The sequence below is a fragment of the Strix uralensis genome, chromosome 2 (genome assembly GCF_047716275.1).
Source record: "Strix uralensis isolate ZFMK-TIS-50842 chromosome 2, bStrUra1, whole genome shotgun sequence".
NCBI classification, from domain to species: domain Eukaryota; kingdom Metazoa; phylum Chordata; class Aves; order Strigiformes; family Strigidae; genus Strix; species Strix uralensis.
This window is the reverse complement of record NC_133973.1, coordinates 136306975-136328415: the sequence shown is the minus strand read 5'-3', so window position 1 is coordinate 136328415 and position 21441 is coordinate 136306975. Positions and strand designations below refer to the sequence as shown.

Here is a 21441-nt window from a genome sequence, read left to right as displayed (position 1 = left end):
TGGCACAATTGTCAGGTTCTGAAATTTAGAGGTGAGCTCCTATTTGGAGACAGAACCTGTCTGGAACTGGTTTTAAATGGGTGCAGTGTTACTAAACCCAGGGTGAAATCCCATGTGGTGGAATCGCACAGCTGCTCAGTGCCTCAGTTCCCCCATCCACGGGGGAGCCCCTGGGACTTGCACCCCCGTGACAATGTCCCTGCTTTCTCTACACTCCCCAGAGATCAACAACAGCGTGGAGACCATGGACGAGCTGTCTCCCTGCTCCGAGAACGGCTATGCCAACGAGATGGTCACCCCCACGGATCATCGGGACACCAAGCTGCGGATGAAGTGAGGGGCTCCAGTCCAACCCCGGCGCATGGCGTCCCCTGCGTTCGCTCCGGCGGCGAGAGCCGTGCTCTCCTGCTTGCTGCGGGATGGGAAGCTTTGAGGAACTGCTGGTCAGGCAGAGACCCCTTCCCCTACTCCATCACTAGCTGCTCCACCTCCCTGGTTGTGAGGTTGGGGGGGCTTATTTTTGTAAATATGTAGAAAATCTGAATTTTTTTTTTTGGTCTCCTTTTTTTGAGTGTAATTTTTCCAGGGCATGAGTGGAAATACCGTGTTCATTAAATCCTCGACCTTATGGCTGAAGTTATTTGAATCTTGATGTGACAGCCTGAGTCCCCTTGGGGGGTTCTGGGAAAAACGTGTGCCCCCTTTCTCCCCTTTGCCCTGCTCTACTCCTTCCCTTGGTGCAGAGACTGTGTAGCTGAACGTTGTGATGTTCTCGTGAAGTGTCGTTTTTGTTATGGGTTTTTTTGTTGTTTTGTTTCCCCTCTTTTCCCCCTTTCCTGGGCAATGAAGTTTTAGTTCTAATGCACCAGGAGGCTGTTTGGAGGAGAGAAGCTTTCCTAGGAGAGGGGATAGCACTGCTCTTCCCTGCTGAAGTTCAGAGCCAGGGAAGGGATTGCACTGGCTCAGTCACTTGGGCACCTTCTCCTCGTTCCGTCCTCCTTCCCCAAAGCCTGGATGCTCACAGGGGAGTGGCCTTCTTGAAATGTTCTGCTGCAGTCTTGAAGGCAAATCCTGAATGTTGGCTGTATATTGGCCTCTGTTGGCAGCAATGGTTTGATGTTTGATATTTTTTTTCTTTCCCTTTCTTTCTATCTTCTCCCTGAGTTGGGTGCTCTCAGGAGCCTGGATGGCTTGCAAAAAGCAATGCCTTTGGCACCATCACTGCTCGGATCTGGTTAAAGTGCCTGCCACTCCAAGTGGCATTTGCAGTTGCTTCTTGCTTCCCTGTCCTTGCACCCGTGTAGGAAGAGGTGGTGGTGGTGCACTGTGAACTTCCCCCCTCTGTGGGCCAAGCAGATGCCCATGGGTGAAGGAGTTGTAAATAGTTTGGAAAGTGAAGCAGCCCCAGAATGTTATTTATTCCCGCAAGGAGACCTTTTCTCCTTGCTTTAAAAGCAGGATCTTTAAAAGCTGCATGTTCACATCCTCCAAAGGAGTGATGGTCTTGCAGCAGATGCTGACAGGCTCATGAAGGCAGGAGCTCTCATCAGCGTGTTTCCAATGCAAAAGGCTTTAAACCAAAATCCTAGACCAGAGGTTAAAAGAAAAAAAGCTCAGAAACCAAGTAGATGACAGTTGCATTTTATCCCCTCCCTGAAACGGCTCACAGCCAGCCCAAGGGCAGTCTCAGCTCTCTGCTCTTGACCTTCAGGGCCTCATGGACAGGAGCTTGTTTTTGGGTCACTTTGCTGTTCACACGGAGCCGGTTCCCAAGGCAGCTGAAGCCAGCCAGAAGGCTGCTGGAGCTGTGAATGGGTCTTGGCTCAGTCCCTGTGGCCTTCTGGTGTTGGGTTGCTTCCTTCCTTGTTGGATCTTGGTCGACACAACGTGAGAAATCCCATTGAGCGTGAGCTTCCTTTGAAGCTTGGTGTGCACGGCCTTGAAAACGATGGGACCATCAAAGGGCTTTCCCGTGGAGGGAAGGGGAGCTGAGGCTGAGTCTTTGGCCAAGCTGGGTTGCAGCACCCATGAGCAGCTGGGAGAAGTCACCTTGCAGAGGAGGAGGTCTGGGGGATGCTGATGTGCATCACACTCAATGCACAAAGCAGGATGGAAAGGCCAGAAACAAGCCACAATAAAAACAGCCTCAAGCAGTTTGTTCTTGTTTTGGCAGCACTGAACTGCTCTATTTTTTTTTAAAGCTGTACTCCAGTAGCGTTTTGAAATCCCAGAATCTTGGTCTTAGTGTATAAAAAATATTTGACAAAAGTGGCCAACTTCATCCATGTAAAAGAAAAATACCCCTGTTAATAATGAAAATATGGATTGTCATGCTTCAGTAAGCACCTCCTAAGCAGTGCAAACCAAGACGTTAATCTGTTTGCATCTACCCTGGGTTTTTATGAATGTAAGTGGAATAAGACCCTGGTCCATGCTGCCTCTTACCTTCCCCAAATACTGCCCTTCTGTATGGTACTCTCAAGTCTGTGAAACATGGTGTGTTTTTTTTTTCCTGCAGAATTGCAAGATTTTGGTGGATCTGAAGGCTTTTGAGAAAAAAAAAAAGTTGCTTCTCCCTTTAATGTGGTGCTGTATTGAAACATTCCCAGTGGATTGTCATTGCCAAGTGAGAGATGTTGTTTAAATCTCAGCATCTGTTGATAATCACCTGCATGTTCTGTTTTTATCCTTGGAGATGACTTTATTGAAAGGTCAAGTGCTAAGCTTGGAAGTGTTAAAAGCAATCCATCAAAGAGGTTTTTTCACAACTCACTTTTTTCTTTCTTTTTTTTATGATGAGACCCAAACTTTATGCGTGATGCACTGTTACCATTATCGTCCTGAATATTTGCTACTTTTCTTTTTAAAAGGATGATACTTTTTTGATGAAAATAGACCTAGACCAACATAAACTCTGCAATGCTCTGTGAAATAAACTGTCAGTATTTCCCTGCCAGCCTGTGACGTTGTCGTGTGTTCTGGGATTGCTTACATAATGATGATGCCTTGATCTTCTTGCTATCTTTCTGCTTTTTCGTGCTTTGTGAGGGAGCTAAAGGCCTGACCAGAGGGAGCTTTGGAGATCTGTCTGTCTTGAGATCGGTACAGTTGTGTTGCATCTCCTCTTGATGATGCCAAACTGAGTGGTGAGGTTGATACACCTGAGGGAAGGGATGCCATCCAGAGGGACCTGGATAAGATTGAGAAATGGGCCCATGTGAACCTCATGAGGTTCAAAAAGGTCAAGTATAAGGTCCTGCACCTGGCAATCCCTGGTATCCATACAGACTTGGGGAGGAAGGGATGAAGAGCAGCCCTGCAGAGAAGGACTTGGAGGTACTGGTGGATGAAAAGCTGGATATGACTTGACAATGTGTGCTCACAGCCCAGAAAGCCAACTGCATCCTGGGCTGTATCCAGAGCAGTGTGGGCAGCAGGTCGAGGGAGGGGATTCTCCACTTCTGCTCCGCTCTCAGGAGACTCCCCCCCCGCCCCCCCTCCCCGTGTCCAGCTCTGGGTCCTCAGCACAGGAGACACGGACCTGCCCAAATGGGGCCAGAGGAGGCCACGAAGATGCTCGGGGGGCTGGAGCACCCCGCTGTGAGGACAGGCTGAGAGAGTTGGGAGGGTTCAGCTGGAGAAGGCTGCGGGGAGACCTTATTAAAGTCTTTCAATACTTAAAGAGAAGTTATAAGAAAGATGGGAACAGACTTTTCAGTAGGGCCTGTAGTGATAGGACAAGGGGTAATGGTTTTAAACTAAAAGAGAGGAGATTGAGACTAGCTATAAGGAAGAATTTTATTTTTTTTTTTTTTACAATGAAGGTGGTGAGACACTGGAACAGGTTGTCCAGAGAGATGGTAGATGCCCCATCCCTGGAAGGGCTCGAGGCCAGGTTGGATGGAGCTTTGAGCAACCTGGTCTGGCTGAAGATGTCCCTGCTCATTGCAGGGGGGTTGGATGAGATGACCTTTAAAGGTCCCTTCCAACCCAAGGTGTTCTGCAATTCTATGGTTCTCTCCCATCCAGGTTTTATAAGACAGTAGCTGTAAAGCAGTCATGTAGAGAGTGACTCTGCAGACCTGAGTCTTAAACAGTAACTGTAGAATAATTTTTCAGTGTTTGTGGCCACAGAGGGACAATGACGCACCCGTAGAACTGATCAGGCAGCAGTTTTAAACCAAACGAACAGGAAGCAATTTATTTTTTACACACATATTGCAAGTCATTGCCCCAGGGTGCTGTGAAGGCCAAAAACCATAAGCAAGTTAAAAGATGAATAAATGGCTCATAGGTCTATTAACACTTATTAAACACAGGAGTCCGGATGCGAGATCCAGCTTGGGAAGTCCCTGAGCAGTTCTTTGCTAAATGTGTATATTAAGGGAAAACCTTGCTTGGTGCTTGCTCTGTTTTTGTTTATTCTTTACCCCAGAATCTGCTGCCAGCTGCAAACAGAAGGTGCTTTGGGTGAGAAGTGGATCTTGTCTGGGTCAGCATGGGATTGTTCTTTGTTAAGCAGCTGTTTTCTCCAGCCCCTGAATGGCTGCATTTAACTGATAGTTGAAAGGGATTAAAGTAAATACAACACTATCTCACTGGCTGGTGATGGGTAGTCAGTACCGTGTCATGGATTTGACTGGCTCTGGAAATACCATTTCAGTGTTAAATATAAAATTGCCCTAGGGGAAGGGGTAGAGCTCCTGATATCTACAATATTGAATAATCCCTAACTGGGGGCTGTCATTGCTGTACCCTAGGGAAAGATTTTGAAAAGTTGAAAGGAGAGAAATGAGAGTCATGTAGGCTGTGTCTGTTATTCAAATAAAAGAGCTGAGGATTGGTTGCTGGCTTTAAGCCCAAATGGCTTGGGACAGCCAACATTGTGCTATTTAACTCTTTTTCTTCCTCCCTCAAACTGCCCTTATTTGTAAGAGCGTAGTGGTACAGATGAGATAGTTCTCATGGTAGCTGGGAACCTTTCCAGACCTTTAAGTTTGCTGGTCGAGTTCTAGTCCTGGGGTCTGGGAGGTGATGCTGATGGCACCATGCCCTAACCCTACACAGTTATCTGCCATAAAAGATCTCTTATATCTCTGCTAAAGCCTTAATATGATGCAGTGGCTTTCGAAGTTCAAACTGAGCATGAAAAGTCAAGTCATGATGTGAGCAGCAGCAGCATGAGGCTGAAGGCTGGTTCCCCTTCTCCTGGACTCTTGGTGCAAGCAACCTCTTCTTTCCTGAAGCTCCTGACCAGGTTACAAGCTCAGTGTGAGTATTGACCATATGTGAAATAAGAAACCAATTTGGGTTTTTTCCCTCTTAAGACTCTTAGTTTTTTTGTCTTTCTTCCTTCTGGACTGCGTTTCTGTTACTTCTCTGCCCTTAAGCATCTACTTGGCTCTCCTGCTTTGGCCTCTTCTCCCAGAGATGGGTGACTGCCCTCCACTTCTGCTAACTGGCTGAGGGTGAAAAGAGGGTGTCTGTTACAGAGGCTCTCAAATAAACCACCAACCACCAAAAATTAAAAATTTATTAACAGGATTAACTAGCTCTCCATAAATTACAGGTTCGAATGTCTGTGAGAGGAGAACAGAACAACTTTCTGGGGTTTAACGGCAACCCAAAATGCTTTACAAAGACCCACTACCTAGGGTTTAAGCAACCCAAAACACAGAACAAAGCCCCACTCCCTAGGGTTTAACGACAATCCCAAATGCTCTCTCACTCACCTGACAAGTGAGGGCTCTCAACCTCGAGGACCTGCTCAGGGCAGCGTCCCGACCCAAGGCACCTCGAGGAGTTTCCTTGGGCAGCGTCCTGACCCAAGGGGAGAGTCCTCGACCGCAGCTGCTGCTCCAGGGGACGAGCTCCAAGTGGCTCCCCCAGGGGACTCCATTTATACCCAGGCCGAGTCTGACCTGTAGTCAATAGCGGCTCCCATTGGCCAAAGGCCCCAATTACCGTGAAGCCCCAAGAGCAAAGGCCATCAGGAGCTGCTACACTTCAGCAGCCAAGAAGCTCTGCTTTCATTGGGTGGATGTGCCTGCCACAGTGTCCTGACTCCATGGCAAGGTGGGGCCATGGATGGTGGTGCCAGGAGTGCACAGACAGCTGTCCTTCTCTTGGGCTTGTGGTGGGGAGGTACAGACCACAGTGTGATCAAGTCTTAATGACTGTCTCCCTCAAGACATCTCACTGTGGCCTCTGTTACCTGATTTATCCAGCACTCTTTCCTCTTGTCCATTCCATTATTTTTTACTTGTTTTCTCTTCAGCTTAGCTGCATCCCTTCTCCTCCCTATTCCTTTCTCCTCCTGACATGTGTACTCTGCTGCTCCTTTGGGAAGCTTTGGTCCTGCATTCACAGAGAGCTTTCCCCAACAGGCATCTGGAGTTCCTGGTTCTCTACACTTGCATTTGCTTCTTGCATCTTTTTAATGCTTGTGGCTTTGTGCCTAATGGCTTCTGTAGGCCACGTGCCAAGGGCTGAGCATTTTTAATGTGAAGAAGAGATTTTAGAGTCTAAATCCACTGTAAGAACACTGCTTCTGGTGTCTGTATCTACCCTGAGAGAAGACCCAAGAGCAAAGGACAGCTTGGGCTCCTGCCCCTGCATAAGGTGTCCTTCTGGGGGTGCCTAGCAGACCCCCTTTCAAACACCCCCAAGTCCTGCAGCTCTATGGGGTATTTAGTGCCCTCTGTTTCACACAAAAAGGCCACAAGTGTGGGTTGTAGCACAGCCTTTGCACGGTGACACCACTTTGGGGCACAGTGGCATCACATGGGGAGACCCAGGGCCAAGTGCAGTGCAGTCTGGAGGTAAAAATCTGTTTACATGGCTTGGGCCTGGGGACAGCTGCACCCTGCAAAGCCTTCTTATTGTGGTAACTTCACTCTGTGTTTACAACTCTTAGTAGCTGCTCCCTCCCACCCTTGGGGCTCCACATACTTCTTGAAGCTGGGGTTTGGTTTTGAACAGATTGGTAGCCCCGTGTTTTACAGCTCTCGGGAGTTGACAGCTTTGCAACCTTGCTAAAGAGTTTCCAGCACTCTGGAGACCTTTTTGCTGTGCCCCACAGGGCAGGATCAGTGCTGTGCTGCCATTTGTCCTGATGACCCACTCCCCATCATCTCTAGCTCCATCATTGCGCAGATGTGGTTGCACCCCCTGGTCGGTGCAGCCTGGCAGTGCCAACTCTATCAGGGTGAAAGGTCCTAAAAGCAAATCCCCCAACCCTTCCCAGCCCACTGCGCAGGCTGGGAAACCACAGTCCCTTCCAGGTTGCCAGTGATTCATATGCAAATGTTGGGAGCAAGCAGGATGCCAGCTTGTGCCCTGCATCCCAGCGATGGGAGAGGAGCAGAAAGGAGCCAGCCAGCAAACGCAGTGGTGGTGCCCCGCAAAAAGGCGATTTCACTGGGATGACAATGTGCAGGGGTTATTATTAATATTTCTGGTTATTATTAATATTTCTCTTATGTCTAGTGTGCAATAGCACAAGTTGTTCAAAGCGATGCTGGGCAAGAGAGGGAAGGCTGGCTGCATCACATTAGGGCGTTTGATCTTCAGCACAAGGGTTACTTCGTGGAGCTTCCCCAGCGCTGCTTTGATCCCTGCTATGAGCATTTAAAAATTCAGCCAACAACTGGGATCAAGTTAGAGGGGAGGGTGCAGAAAGCCACACGGGGCAAACCTCCCCTTCTGTCCTCTTCATCCTCAAGGACCTAATTACCTAATTATCACATGTTAATGAGGGGGACTGCAGCTCCTCCCTGACCTAGTCCTTTCCTGCTCCAGGCATCCTTTTGCTCACAGAGCCCTATTTTATTTATCGGCTTTAGTGTGGTTTCCAGTCTCTATCAAATGAATCGTTCCACCTGGACCTCAATTTGCTCTCCAGATGGCTCGGCCCTCTTAAGCTGCCCTGGTGTGATATATTTTCCCTGAGCTGCAATGGGTTTTCCCTGGGTCCTGGCTCCTCCCTGGCTGGCTGTTATTGACAGCTGCATGGCTAATGCCCTGTAGCTCTCTGGCATATCATTCAAGAGAAACAAAAGCGGATTTCTCCCCCACCTCTCCGGCAGTAAGGATAAAGAGGATGCTTTTGTGCTTCCCCAAGCATTGCCGCAGAAGGGCTCAGCGTGCTTTGGTGACGGGACCTGTCTCTGTGGATGGGAGCTCTCCGAGAGGGAAGTTGAGTCTTCGCTAGGTCCCACCTGGAGAACACAACCTGTGGACCAGGTAATGTTGGACTTCTTGCACTAGCAGCTGGGGAGGCTCGCAAAAAAAAAAATAATTTAAAAACGCAGCATTTGCTGCTGTGTGGTACTTGAGTAGAGAGGGTGACCCAGAGAGGAGTGTGCATGGGTGAGGGTAATAGGGAAAACCCACTGTTTCTTTGGCGTTGGCATCATTTGTCTCATGGGTAGACAGGAGGGATGTGAGCTGGGGAAGGGTATTGGGATTAATTGGGGAGCAGAGGGGGGGTGTCTCTTTGTAAACAGGTCAGACTGAGCTGTTTCTTCCCAGCACGGAGCTGTGCATGACTCTGATGGCTTGGAAATGGGAGAGAAGTGGGGATATATATGTCTTTCTTTCTTGGCTGGAGCTATGTGTGCCAACGAAACGTGGAGCCTGCCGTGCTCTTTGCAAAGGTGTCTCTAGAGAGCTGCCTTTGTTGTAACTTCTCTAAATCACTTTGAACTGACTAACAGAGTTCACTTCTGTACACAGCCCTGAGCACCTGTCAGTGCTGTTTGGGGTGTTTAGAACCCTCACCCATTCCCACAGGATTTTTTAGATATTTAGTTAGGGCTTGTTGTGCTGTTTCACTGCTCTTTAGGTCTCTAGTTCCCCTGTGGCACGGGCAGAGGTGTTTTCCCCATTGCTGGGGGATTCTGGAGGCACAAAGGATATGGTGACACTTTCTTGGTGTGGTAGGGTGAAGATCCTCAGGACTAGGTTTGGTTGTCCTACACACAGCTCCCCTGGTGCAGCTGCAGCCAGGAGGTGTCCTCTGGAGCATGGGGTCTCTTTTGGGGTCTGTGGTCAGACACGATGGCTGTCCGGGAGATACAGGTGTAGGAAAAGAGATGAAGGACTAGAGCAAAGACAGGGATTTTGACTTGTGAGAAATTCAAGGTAACCCTCCTCAAGGGATGTGCTACTTGCCTTACTACAGGGAAGTGTGTGGACACCACAAAGCCACTGGTGTCTGGCAGCTTGTCACCCCAGGGGGAACTTGTGCTCCTGCCAGAGGCTTGTGGGTGATACTCCAGAGCCTGACTTGGGGAGCCCTTAAGAGCAGAGTCTGAGCCTCCCCCAAACTGTCTCTTTGTTGTTACAGAGCCTCAGAAAAGCAATCTAAAACCTGCATGGCTGTGGTAGAAGCTGTGATCAGCAGTGCTCTGCTGATGGCCCTTGCTGACACCCCCACCTCAAGGAATGGTGTTGACCCTCTGCCATGGTTTTAAAACACATGTGGTGACATTGCTGTGCCCCTTTATTTAATATTCAGTTGGTGAAAGCAGTTGGGCAAGTACAGGGAGACCCAGGTTCAATCCCCTCCTCACTGTTTCCTCTCCCCCCCCCCGCCCCCCTCAGCATCTTGGTTTGTGCAGCAGTGATGGGTCAGGGCAGGCTTTTAGGGAGAAACGGAGTAGCAGCACCAAGCTGTTAGTGGGTCTAGGATGGTCGAGGAGTAGAGAGTTTGGGATCCTTGATTCACTCACCGTTGTCAGAAATAGTCAATTCTTGTCTCTATTTCAATACCACAATGATCCTCTGCTTTTCAGACCTTCCTCTGCAGGCAGAGACCCTTCTCCCCAGGGGTAGGTTACTCCTTACAGGTGATCTGGCTGCCTCCCCCTGACCTGAGCAGGGATCACCCCTTTTGGATGTGCAGCTATTTGCAGCCTCCAGGCTGAGCACAGGACTTGCCCTGTCCTATAGGGATGGGTCCTGCTGCTCACACTGTCAGCGTGATCCATTAGAGCTTGAATGAGAGAAGTCTGCTGTGCTTCATTGCAATCACTTCATGAAATCCTTTAGGAAAGATTTAAAATCATCTGAAGACCTTTTGGGCAGGTCACGTCATAGCTACCTTTGGTAAATCTCAGTTTCACGTCCTTACCTCAGGATTTTTGCCTGAAAAATGAAATCTGGAGAGACATGGTAGATAGGAAAAGTCAAAATATTGCATTGTTCATGGCACAGCTGGGCTGTACCGTGGAGTGCTTGCATTTGAGAGGATGGGGAAACCAGTTAGAGCTATGAGATGGAAAGGAAAGGGCATTGAAGCCGTAGTGCAACATAAGTTGGGCAAGGCAACTGCCTTAGAAGAAACATCACCTAAAGCAAAAGTTTGTTTACTGAGATGGGGTTTGATTGGAAATATCCTAGTGCCTGTCACTGTGCTGTGGTTTGGAGGAAATGTTGGTCACTGAAGAGGAGCCATGTGTGCAGGGGAAGGGGTGGAACATGGTTATATTTTGGCTAGAATCTGTACTTCCTCATGGCACTGAGGAAGATGCAGAAACCATGATGGTGTTGGACCTTGCAGTCAGATATTTTAATAGTGTACTGTTCTCTTGTTTCCTTCACTGCCTCCCAATCAGGATGCATCGAATGATGAAAGAAGAATCAAGTTTCAGGACAAGCAGCCTGGAAAATGTGACGCGGGACCCAAGCAAAGAAAAGCTGCACATGAAGCTCTGCAGTGGGTCCTGCCACGCTGAGCAAATCCTCCAGACGCTGAACTCTTACCGGCAGAGCGGCATCTTCACAGATGTGGTGTTATTAATTGATGGACAAGAATTTCCCTGTCACCGTGCCACTTTGTCAGCCAACAGCACGTATTTCCGAGCCATGTTTGGTGGCGATCTCAAGGAAGGCCACCAGGATATCATTAATATCCAGAAGATATCTGCTTCCACTATGTCTCTCCTTCTTGATTATATGTATGGGGGGAACATCATCATTCAGGAGGACAACGTTGAAGGCATCTTGGAACTGTCTGACTTGCTGCAGATCTCCAAGCTCAGGGATGCTTGTGTCACCTTCCTCGAAGGTCAGCTTCACCCATGCAATTGTTTGGGCATCATGAAGTTTGCTGATTCATTTTCCATTGCGTCTCTGACAGAAAAGAGCAAGAGGTTCATGCTGGAGTGTTTTGTGGAGGTGTCGTGTCATGAAGAGTTTCTGGAGATGGATGTGAAGGAGCTGGTTGAATATCTGTCTGATGAGCAGCTCGTGGTCCCCAAGGAGGAAGTGGTCTTTGAAGCGGTCATGCGCTGGGTACGGCATGACGTACCTGCCAGGAAGGGAGCCTTGAAAGATCTCCTTGAGCATGTGCGTCTGCCCCTGCTTGACCCCACCTACTTCCTGGAGAAGGTGGAAATGGATGGACTCATCCAGGACTCAAAGGAGTGCATTCCTCTACTGCACGAGGCCCGCAAGTACTACATCCTCGGGAACGAGGTCAGCTCTTTGCGATCAAGGCCCAGAAGGTAAAACACATCATCTTCTTCCTTAGACCAGCATGGTCTAAGTTGATGGATCTTAAAGTTTGAGGGGAGTTCCTGGGTTGGTTGTTTTGGTTTTTTTTTTCCTCTGATTGCTTCTCTTCTGACCTCCCTGTTTCCAAAATGAAGGCACTGGGGAGGTTTTCCTGGCTTAAAGGATTCCTGTGAAATTTATAGTACTGCATGTGATGCTTTTTTTTTTGTGGGCTAGCAGTGCTCTAGTCACACTGCTCTGGGTGTGCAATGATGCTATCAGATATATGTCCAGACTATGGGCAGGAAGGGATGTTTGTAGCTCTTTATTTTTATTCACTTTCACCAGTGGGTAGAGCGCTGGGTTGAGACCTGTTTTCCATTCCCAGCTCTGCCACTTGTCTGCTCTCATTTCACCTCTTTTGGTCTCTCCTCCACCTTCTTCAGGCTGTCTGTTAGCAGGAAGGCTTGGGCCAGTTGCAGTCCTTCTGGCCATCAGCATGGTGCCTAGCTCAAAGACGTTGCTGCAGGGTCAAGAATTAATGTCCAGGGGCAAAAAAAAAAAGTGATTACTGTCCAGATGGCTACCTAGGCATCCTCAAATTGGTTTTGCATTCCTTTTTTTCTTTCCATTGATTTATTGATGAACAACAAGAAGAAAAAGAGATGCTGGCACAGGCAGCTGCCAGTGTAAAGTGGAGGCGGCAAAGAAAAAGTGATTTCTAGGGTTGGATGTGTGTAGAAATCTGCACCTTTTTGTGACTGAAGTTTGGATTTGACCAGCCAGGTTTTAAGTCTCTGCTGTTTCTTCATGGTGCCAGAGGTCCTTTAGGGTGTGCTTGGTCAGAGCACTGATTGACAATGCTGCTCTGGGGTGGGTTGCTACATCAAACTGAGTTGATTTGCAAGGGTGTTCATCCTTTTCCAGAGCACAGCCATGACCGTGGGGCTGTGTGGCCAGGTTCTTATGGTCTCCTGCTCTTCAGCCCAAGGAGTGGAGCATCCTCAGCAGGATGGAGGTTGCCCCAGTGCATCTCAGAAGTCCCAGCCTGGCATTTAGGGTATAATTCTGTCAGGTGGAAGAGATGGTTTGACAAATCTTGTCTGTGCTGAATACCACAACAGGTTGTTATATACAGAACTGCTCAACGACAGGGTCTGTGGTGACCTCCTGTAGTTGCAAACAGCTAAAATTCACTGGGGATATACCCCACCCCCCAGCATCCACTTTTTACCTCTCCTTTTACAGCTTTGGTCTTGAATTGTTTCAGCCTGCACAAACTGTGGCAGAGCTGGGGACTGGACCAAGTCTTTCAAATCCTCTTTCACCCTCCTCCTTCCTCTCCCCTCCTGCAGAGCCATTCCTCTCTTGCCACCTACTAGTTGGCAGGATTTTCCTTCCCCTGCTGTCTGTCTCGTCTGCTTGCTGCTATTAGGGCTGGAGAGAGAGATATTTCCTGGAAACACTTCTCTCTCCAGGCAGAGAGCTTGCTGCAGGCAGGCTGCCAGGAACAGCTTTCCACGCTCGTGGCTGTGCCTTGAAGATTATGAGGTTTGATTGTGCTGGAAGGGGGAGGGTGAGTGGCAGGAGGCAATCCCACGAGGGACTTCTAAAGGTCATTCCCATTTTCTTTCCCTATGCAGTTTGGACCTCTTCCCACCCAAGCTGGGAGGTGCCTTTGAATTGATCATGCAGACAAAAGAGAAGGTGCAGGGGTGAAATGTCTTGCCCTGAAAATCAGTAGCTGATGCAGGAGAGGACTTTGCCCTGTGCATGGGACTATGCTGCCAAGGTCCTAGATAGGATGGGAGGGATGATGGCAAGGAGCAGCCTGGCCCAGGGACTTACTCGTGCCCTTCATGGTCTAGGTTCATGGAGCTGGCAGAAGTCATCATCGTCATTGGGGGCTGTGATAAGAAAGGCCTTCTGAAGCTGCCCTTCACAGACCTCTACCACCCAAAAAGCAGGCAGTGGACAGCCCTCTCCAGCGTGCCTGGCTATACCAAGTCAGAGTTTGCTGCCTGCACACTGAAGAACGATGTGTACATATCAGGTGAGATACCCTGGACCAGACGGTCCCTTCCTGGTTGCAAAGAACAGCATGACCTCTACTTGGACAGCCACTCCTTAGGTCTATTCACCAGGTTTCATGCATCCCAGCTTTGGACCAAAGTCACTTCTTGGTGAAGTTTATCCTTAGGTGGTTTGGATTTTACTGTCCCAAGGAACAATTTCACCTTTTGAGAGGGAGGATTGTAGGAATAAAAAACCTTTCCCTCTTGTTCGTTGGGCATCTGTCAGAAGTGTTCAGCTGTGGAATGAGCTGGTTTTGGTGTATGCTCTCAGACAGGGTTTCCTAAAACATCAGTCTCCTGCCTGTCCCTCACTTAAAATATAATGCCTATCAGATGAGTTCTATATAAGGGATAAGGCAGTGTAATAAGTGCCTTGAAGTCCAGATGATATCTCCCTTGGGAAGCTGGGTTTACGTGGCCATAACCCAATTACTATATTCTGGCCTAAATTGTTCCATTGCGTGGAGGAATTATGCAGTATTGTGGTGTAATGAGGTGGTGGTGCTGTCCTTGGGGTTGCACCAGACCTCCATCCCTCTGTTTCTCAGGAGGACACATCAGCAGCAACGATGTTTGGGTGCTGAGCTCCCAGCTGAACGTCTGGATCAAGGTTGCTTGTCTGCAGAAGGGCCGATGGAGGCACAAAATGGCAACACTTCAGGGCAAGGTAGGCAGTGGCTTGAATTTTGGGAGAAGCCATGTGGAGCACTTTTCCCCAGTACGATGAGAAACTCTCAGTGTGTGTTTGTCTTCTGGGTCATTTAGAGATGGTTTTGATGGGAGAACAACTAGGACATAGCAAGATGTCATTGGTGTCTGTTGGGTGTGTGTTGTCATCTGAAGTAGTCAAAAATGAAGTTGTAGCACTAAGATCTAGCATGTTGTCCTGGTTTTGGTTGGGATAGAGTTAAATTTTCTTCCCAGTAGCTGGTAGAGTGCTGTGTTTGGGATTTAGGATGAGATTAATGTTGATAACACACTGCTGGTTTAGTTGTTGCTAAGCAGTGGTCAAGGACTCTTCAGTTTCTCATGCTGCCCTGCCAGTGAGGAGGCTGAGGGGTGCAAAAAGTTGGGAAGGGACACAGCGAGGACAGCTGACCCAAACAGGCCAAGGGGATATTTCATACCATATGACATCATATTCAGTATATAAACCAGGGGGAAAGCTGGCTGGTGGCTGCTGCTTGGAAACTGACTGGACATCAGTTGGCAGGTAGTGAGGAATTGCATTGTGCATCACTTGTTTTGTATAGTCTAATTGAATTTTTTCCCCCACTTCCTTTTCTGTCCTATTAAACTGTCTTTATCTCAGTCCACAAATTTTACTTTTTTTTCCACTATTATCCCCCCCCCCGCCCCATTCCATTAGGGGGTTGGACTGAGCAAACAACTGTGGTTTTTAGCTGCCTGCTGGGTTAATCAACGACATGTGGGATGGTGAAAGACTTCTGCAGATAGCTGTGTTAAGTCTTTGGGTGAAAGCTATACAGTGGAGGATGCTTCATAGAACCATAGAATGGTCTGGGTTGGAAGGGGCTTTTAAAGATCATCTAGTCCAACCCCAAGGTTTTATTGTGGCTTGCTGTCTGTCCTTCTGGCCAAGTCCCAGCCTCCCCTCATGCACGCCATGACAGCGTAGCCCAATAGGTGAGTCCAGGAGTTTCTAATCGGCTTGTTTGCTCCTTTTGTGGCAGATCTATGCTGTGGGAGGCTTCGATGGTTTTTACCGCCTCTCCAGTGTGGAGTGCTATGACACCTTCTCCAACAGCTGGTCAACCTTGGCCCCGCTGCCGCAAGCCGTGAGCTCAGCAGCTGTGGTCTCCTGCCTGAACAAGCTCTACGTGCTGGGCGGTGCTGTGGATGACACCGCTAACACTGACAAGGTATCGCTGGGGCATCAAGAATGGCCAAAGACCTGAAAAAAAGTTTGTCAGGGGACATGGGGTTGTCCTTAAGCTACAAGGGTGCCTTTTTTTTGAAGACTAATGAAGGGTCTCTTATAATAAGATGAGAAGTCATACAGTTAAATGGAAGCCAATGAGGCTTAGGCATCAGAGGGGGAAGGTGTCAGGATTTGACAGTATGTTAGGCACCGTTTCAGTAGAGCCTGTTCTGCTCTGAAGCCTGGTCAGCCCTGAGACACCACAGGAGCAAATTTCCAACACTGTGGCCATTCACTTCAAATAAGTAGCAACAGTAGTAACTGTGTGGAGGAGACCTCTGCAAGCCAGACATGATGCTGCTGGTCTCCTGAGCTTCAGGAAGAGCCATCAGTGTTTCTTCGCTTCATCTCTGAACGCTTAAGCGTGCACTGTCTGGGTCAAGGACAGCCACTGTGGGGGCTTGTAGTTTGTCTGGCAGACTTAAACGCAAGAGGGAATGCTAGAACCCCTCATCCCTTTGCTCACTGCACTGATTTCTGGGTGTTGAAGCTCCCATCCATGTTTCGTCCCCATGTGCTTTTATTTCTAATGAATAGCAGCTTCATCCAAGCAGGGACATGTGGTAAATTCATGTTCCCATAGCTGCGTTTCTCCTCCCAGGTCCAGTGTTACGATCCAGAGGACAACAAGTGGACGCTCTTGTCTCCCACCCCGTTTTACCAGAGGTGCATCAGTGCCGTCTGCTTGGACAACATCATTTATGTCGTAGGTGGACTTCTCAGTAAAATCTTCAGCTACGATCCAAGGAAAGACAGCTGGCGAGAAGTGGCCACCCTCCCTGGGCCTCTGGTAAGGAAGAGGTATAGAAAAGAACTCTCAGCCTTGCCCCTCTCTCTAGAAGAGCAGACATCTGTGCTTTGCTGAGATTGAAGGCAAGGAAAATACATTATGTGTTTGGCTCTTGGTATGTGAATATGACCTCTATAGAGCAACTTAAACATATATGTACTCACTGTCAGTGTCCATACTCTTTGGAGGATGTGTCTCCCACAGCAAACCCAAGTTTCCTTGCTGAGGCTGGGTCTACACTAGATATTAATGCCAGAGGAGAGGATCTGTAGGGTGAAACCTTTGGTGTTGAGGACTTGTTCTTCACACCACATGTTTCAAGGGTGAGGGTTATGCTGGTTCTGGTCCTGTTCTTGGACTGAACAAGGACTGGTGGTGGTTGTGTATCTTGGTTTACTGTCCTCACGGTTTTGCGCTCCAAAGCCATGCTGCAATGTGAGCCGTGGCACAGTGAAGAGGAATGATGGGCACGTCTCATCTTGATCTGAATTAAAATGTCTGGGTCAGTGCATGCACATAAGTGGCTTTCACAGGGAGGTGCTGGCTGGGTCTCTGGTCTCTTGGTGGGCTTGTGAGTCTGGGGGAACTGCCAGAAACAACAACAGTCCCATCAATGGCTTGAGGCATTTAAAGTGCCTAAACTCTTACTGAAACAGTAAGATTGCACCACCCCAAGAGCCAGACATCACTTACCTACTTCTGCTCCCTTCTGCTGGGCGGGTGAGGGTTGAGCCTGTTGCAATGACCCACTCCCTACTCAGCCCCTTTGCCTAAAGCTGGAGGCTTGCTCCTCAGCTCTTGGGCTTTCCTTCTGCTTTCCAGGAGAGCTGTGGCCTGACGGTGTGTGGAGGGAAGATTTACATCCTGGGTGGCCGAGACGAGAACGGGGAAGGCACGGACAAAGCGTTCACTTTCGACCCGGTAACAGGGAACGTGGAGCAGCAGCCACCGCTGCAGCGCTGTACCAGTTATCATGGCTGCGTGACCATCCTGCAGCGCATGAACAGATGACCACGGGGCTCCACCTGCAGCCACCTCCCACACAGAGCCTTCCCTTGAGACAGTGGCCACTCAGCGTGTGGACAGACATCTCACCTTTGTGAGGGGAAGGACAGTACAAGCCACTGAAGATGAAGTGCTCCAGCCAGCCCCTGAGCAACCTCTGTTTTCTTTTTCCTGGCCTGATGAAGCCAATGGCTTTGATGCTGGTCTAGGTGAGAGGAAGAAAGGGTGCTGGGTTGTGCAAAGCTGCATCGCAGACCTTGCCACAGTAGGATTCAAGTACCCTTGCAGCCCTTGGAACTACTGAATTTGACCTTTACTTAGGTTTTCCTGGCTGTAGATTACAGTTTTCTGTTATGTTGTTGGCAGAGGCTCACTGTCCTGCAAGGACATGTATTTGCTGCTTTCTGACACCCAAGACTGTTGCAGTAACAATTACAGTTACAGGATCCAAATCTTTAGCTAAAGCTATCAACTGTTTGTGCATTTAGCTCTGTAGAACCCTGTGTTGAACCATGGTTGTGACCTAAATGGTCATTAATGTCCGCAAACAGTTCCATTACAGTGGAGAGCTGAGATTGAGAGTTCAAAGCTGATATCCCAAGAAAAACTCTCCACCGAATTCTCAAAAACCTGGTTAAATAGTCCAAGCTCTCTGTTCTGCACATGCTGTATGAGGGTCTGTTCCCCTAAAGCACAGAGTGCTGTCTCTTTTCATACATGTTTTGTGGTTGGACTGCTGTCACACTGCGTCTTTGTCATTGAGAGGACAGGTGAGCCATGTAGCCAAGAGTTCCTCCTTCAGAGAGCAGAGGTAGGGAGAATATTAATGTGTGGGAATTAAGGATGAAGACCTGAAGCATGGTAGCCACAGAGTCACAGCTGGCTCAGTGTGACTCTGGAGTATGCTATCAAGTATTAAAATAAACAATATTTAACAGATTTGATACAGAGTCCCTGGGAGCCTGAATGTGCAGCTCATTTGGAGAGCAAGTGTTTAATTACACAGACTGTGTTGCTCCAAGCCCGTGGTCTCAGGTCTAGAAATGATCCTGAGTACATTTGATTTGGTAGAATAGCCATAGATTTTGGTGTCAATGTCTTTAGTCCATGACTGGAACTGAAACTTTCTGATGGCTCCATGTAAGTGTTCATGTTGTTCAATTAGGGACTTAGTTGCTCCCAAATGTAGAGCGGAGTCTCTTAAAAACTCCCATTATTTGTACATTGCAGGGTGCACCCCTCTACAGCAGGCTGCTGGCTGGCTGCTGTTTCCTCTGCACCTTCTTTTTCTCTCCCCAATGATGACTTCTTCCTGCAGTAGAGGAAACTACAATGTCCACTGGCCCAGATACTTCCCTTTTTAGGGCCTTTTAATTGTCTTAAACCTCCTGGTTTTGCCTGTTTCTCCCATATAGCTGTTTTTTACGTGGTTCTCTAGTACTTCTGTTTTCTGTCAACTCTGAGAAGGTCACCTCTTCTTCGTGATGATATCAGGCTTGCCTGTAAAACATGGCAAAAAGAAGTCCCTGCTGAAGAACCAAAACTGGCTGCAGCTGAGGCGCTCTGATCTCCTGTTCTCTTTAGGAAATGTGTGTTCTTCCATTGGCCAAGCAACAAGCAAGATGTTTCACTGCATGAAACGTACCTTATGGACCTCACAGTCATGTCTGTAAAGTCTCAGGGCTATCATAGCTGTTTCGTTCATCAAGGTGCACTATTTGGACGTTCTCAGCCCCAATTTCTCCTTGAGGCCTGTGCATGGGGGTTAGCCGTTTTATCAGATCATGAGCAGCACAATGTGTCCTTTAAGCAATATAAAGGAGATTTCAATGCTCATATTGGTTATTCCCATGAGGAGAGAAAAGGAAATTTATGCTGGTAAAAGGCAATTTTATTTGCAATCAGATTGCATCCTCTCTTGGGTCATTAATGGAGATTTCAGGAGAAAGAAGCACCTTTCCCTCAGTTAGTTAAATTGTCACAAAAGAAAGTATAAGCACACCAACCCATGATGTGACAGCTTTCAGGGCCAGAGAGACCTTTATCTTCCTACAACCTGATTTCCTGAGGACCACAAATCACAGTCCATCTCTTACTGTTCCCCTGTGCCTTAAGCAATTCACCGCTTTGGTATGGGCACCCCTTCAAAGTGTATCTTCACCTCAACCCATGATTCGTATGGCTAAGGAGGTTTTTAATTCTCCACAGACTGTCCCATTAGCATGTCCCTCCTCTTGGTCTGCACTTTGGAAAACACTGCTGGTGTCTCAAGAGAACGAGCGCACCCAGAGGTTGCAAGGGCACGCCCTGAGCATCTGCTCAGCTGAGGATGGTGAGCACTGTGAGGAATCAGGCCTTATCAAAGGGATGGTCCTCATGCCAAATTTCTGCCTTGCCTATATCTGGAATAGGGCTGTGAACACAGACGTATCTCACTTGGCTGCTGACAGATCTTTGTGCTCTTGTTCTTGAAAAAGAGCGTAGTAATATATTTGGGTGTAGCAAGAGCCTTGATAGGGAAAAGGAAGAGTTTTCCAGTTGCACTTACAACTTCTCTTTCCACAGTCTTTCCTGATTTTCTTAATGCCTCCTAGGAGTCTCTTGCTGTACTTCACACCTTATTCCTGTAGAAGTGAGCACACTCAAAAGGGTAGAAGATATTCTCATCAGCTTTCTCATGTGCTTTTGACATGTGTGGTGTGTTGCAATAGGTGGTGGAAGTTGTGGCATAGATGCTAAAACGTTTGCCTCGTTCTTGGTCCTGATATTCATTGTACCACTGAAATGTGTTTGTATTTTGTAAGGGCTGTGAGCTGTGGGCATGCAGGGGAGGGTTAGAGAAGGAACTTACCTTGGTTTTATTTAGAAATAAATATTCACTTTGACTCCTGAGTGCTTTTGCTGCAGGAATTTTGTTTGTGTATATTGCTTCATGGCATTCCAAAAGTATATTGTTGATAGGGCATCAGAGGAGCTTTGGAAACCCACCCTTGAGGTGTCCCAGCCTTTGTCTGGGGTACCTGAATTCTCAGTCTAAGCTAGTAGGAAGTTTAAGGTATTGTTTTTTGTCTGCTTTATTAATGGCATCATGGCCAGGTTGGTGTAGAGAAGGTGCTTGGATCATTCAAACTCAGCTTAGGGATGGGGAAACTCTTACTTGTATTTTGGCATGATGGAAAGAGTATTTCCAGAGAAAATGAAAAATTATTTGTCTTGGCTGATTCTTGCTCTTTCTTGGTGTGGCAGAAGAACACAAAGCGTGAAGCTGTCTGCCACTACAATGCGCTTCATTTTCTGAGAAGACTCTTCTCAGATCACATGTAAAGCACCTCCTTGCTGTGTTTATAGTAATGCACAGACTTGCTGTGGGAGCTCTGTATAGCAAAAGATGTAGAAAGAAAGTAGTGATCATCTGCAAAGCATGTGCAGTAGTTTCAGCTTTATGTATTTAAGCTTTTAAAAACAAAATAAATAACTTGTTTGCACTCCAAAACAGCGATTGTCAATCACTTCCAAGTAGCACTTAAACCATCCCTTCCTCCCACCATCCTTTTGGTTTTCCTGCTGCCTGTCTCAGCAGTTGTGTTATTTTGGGTATGTTTGTACTTTGGATGGGAGCCAGAGGGAAGGAAAAGCTTTTTGTGAACAAATCACATGGATGGTGTAGACAGCAAGTTCTTCAGGCACTGATAACATTTATCCATGACACACAGACTGGAAGAATTATAAATAACCTGGAAGACAGGGGTGCTGTGGAAAGCAAGCTGAACTGCTTGGTAACCTTTGCTACCTAGTAAAAAAATGCCTTTTTCATGAAAGCAAATGAGATGTGATGCAACTGGGCAAGAAACAAATGTCACCCAGAGCTAGAGAAGGGTCCTGTGGAGCAGCGTCCAGAGAGGGATTTGGTGGCTAGAATGGAGAAGCAGCTGAAAAATTTTCCAGTGTGACCCTGTTAGCAGAGATGTGATTCTGGGATGTGTGAGCCAGAGGGATGACACAGAGGCCTGTGCTGTGTCACTGCTGTCATTGCAGAGCAAGAGGGACTGTGGGAGCAGATCCACTTGGTGGAGCATGTGAAAATCCTGAGGAGCAGAGTAGAGCCATCAAAATTATTCAGGAGTGGGGTA

At 47.9% G+C, this 21441-nt stretch overlaps 2 protein-coding genes across 6 annotated transcripts in view; both read left to right on the top strand.

Annotated features, from left to right (window-relative positions):
- Nucleotides 1-2956, top strand: part of GDPD5 (glycerophosphodiester phosphodiesterase domain containing 5) — a 177930-nt gene extending 174974 nt beyond the window's left edge. For all 5 annotated transcript variants that reach the window (XM_074860524.1, XM_074860527.1, XM_074860525.1 and 2 more), the window contains one exon: nucleotides 222-2956. In XM_074860524.1, the coding sequence (XP_074716625.1) occupies nucleotides 222-337 (116 nt within the window). In that variant the 3' untranslated portion in view covers nucleotides 338-2956. The remainder of the gene's footprint in view (nucleotides 1-221) is intronic.
- Nucleotides 2957-8100: 5144 nt separating this feature from the next.
- KLHL35 (kelch like family member 35) lies at nucleotides 8101-20804 on the top strand. The gene is made up of 7 exons (XM_074861085.1): nucleotides 8101-8244; nucleotides 10620-11510; nucleotides 13368-13552; nucleotides 14123-14241; nucleotides 15269-15457; nucleotides 16118-16306; nucleotides 17129-20804. The coding sequence occupies exons 2-7, from the start codon at nucleotides 10621-10623 to the stop codon at nucleotides 17315-17317; spliced, it is 1761 nt and encodes a 586-aa protein (XP_074717186.1). The 5' UTR covers nucleotides 8101-8244; nucleotide 10620; the 3' UTR covers nucleotides 17318-20804.
- Nucleotides 20805-21441: the final 637 nt, after the last annotated feature.

Coding starts and splice junctions, on each gene's coding strand:
- KLHL35 (XM_074861085.1), top strand. CDS start 10,621: ATGCATCGAATGATGAAAGAAGAATCAAGTTTCAGGACAAGCAGCCTG. Junction 11,511..13,367: donor TTGCGATCAAGGCCCAGAAG/GTAAAACACATC, acceptor TTCATGGTCTAG/GTTCATGGAGCTGGCAGAAG. Junction 14,242..15,268: donor TGGCAACACTTCAGGGCAAG/GTAGGCAGTGGC, acceptor CTTTTGTGGCAG/ATCTATGCTGTGGGAGGCTT.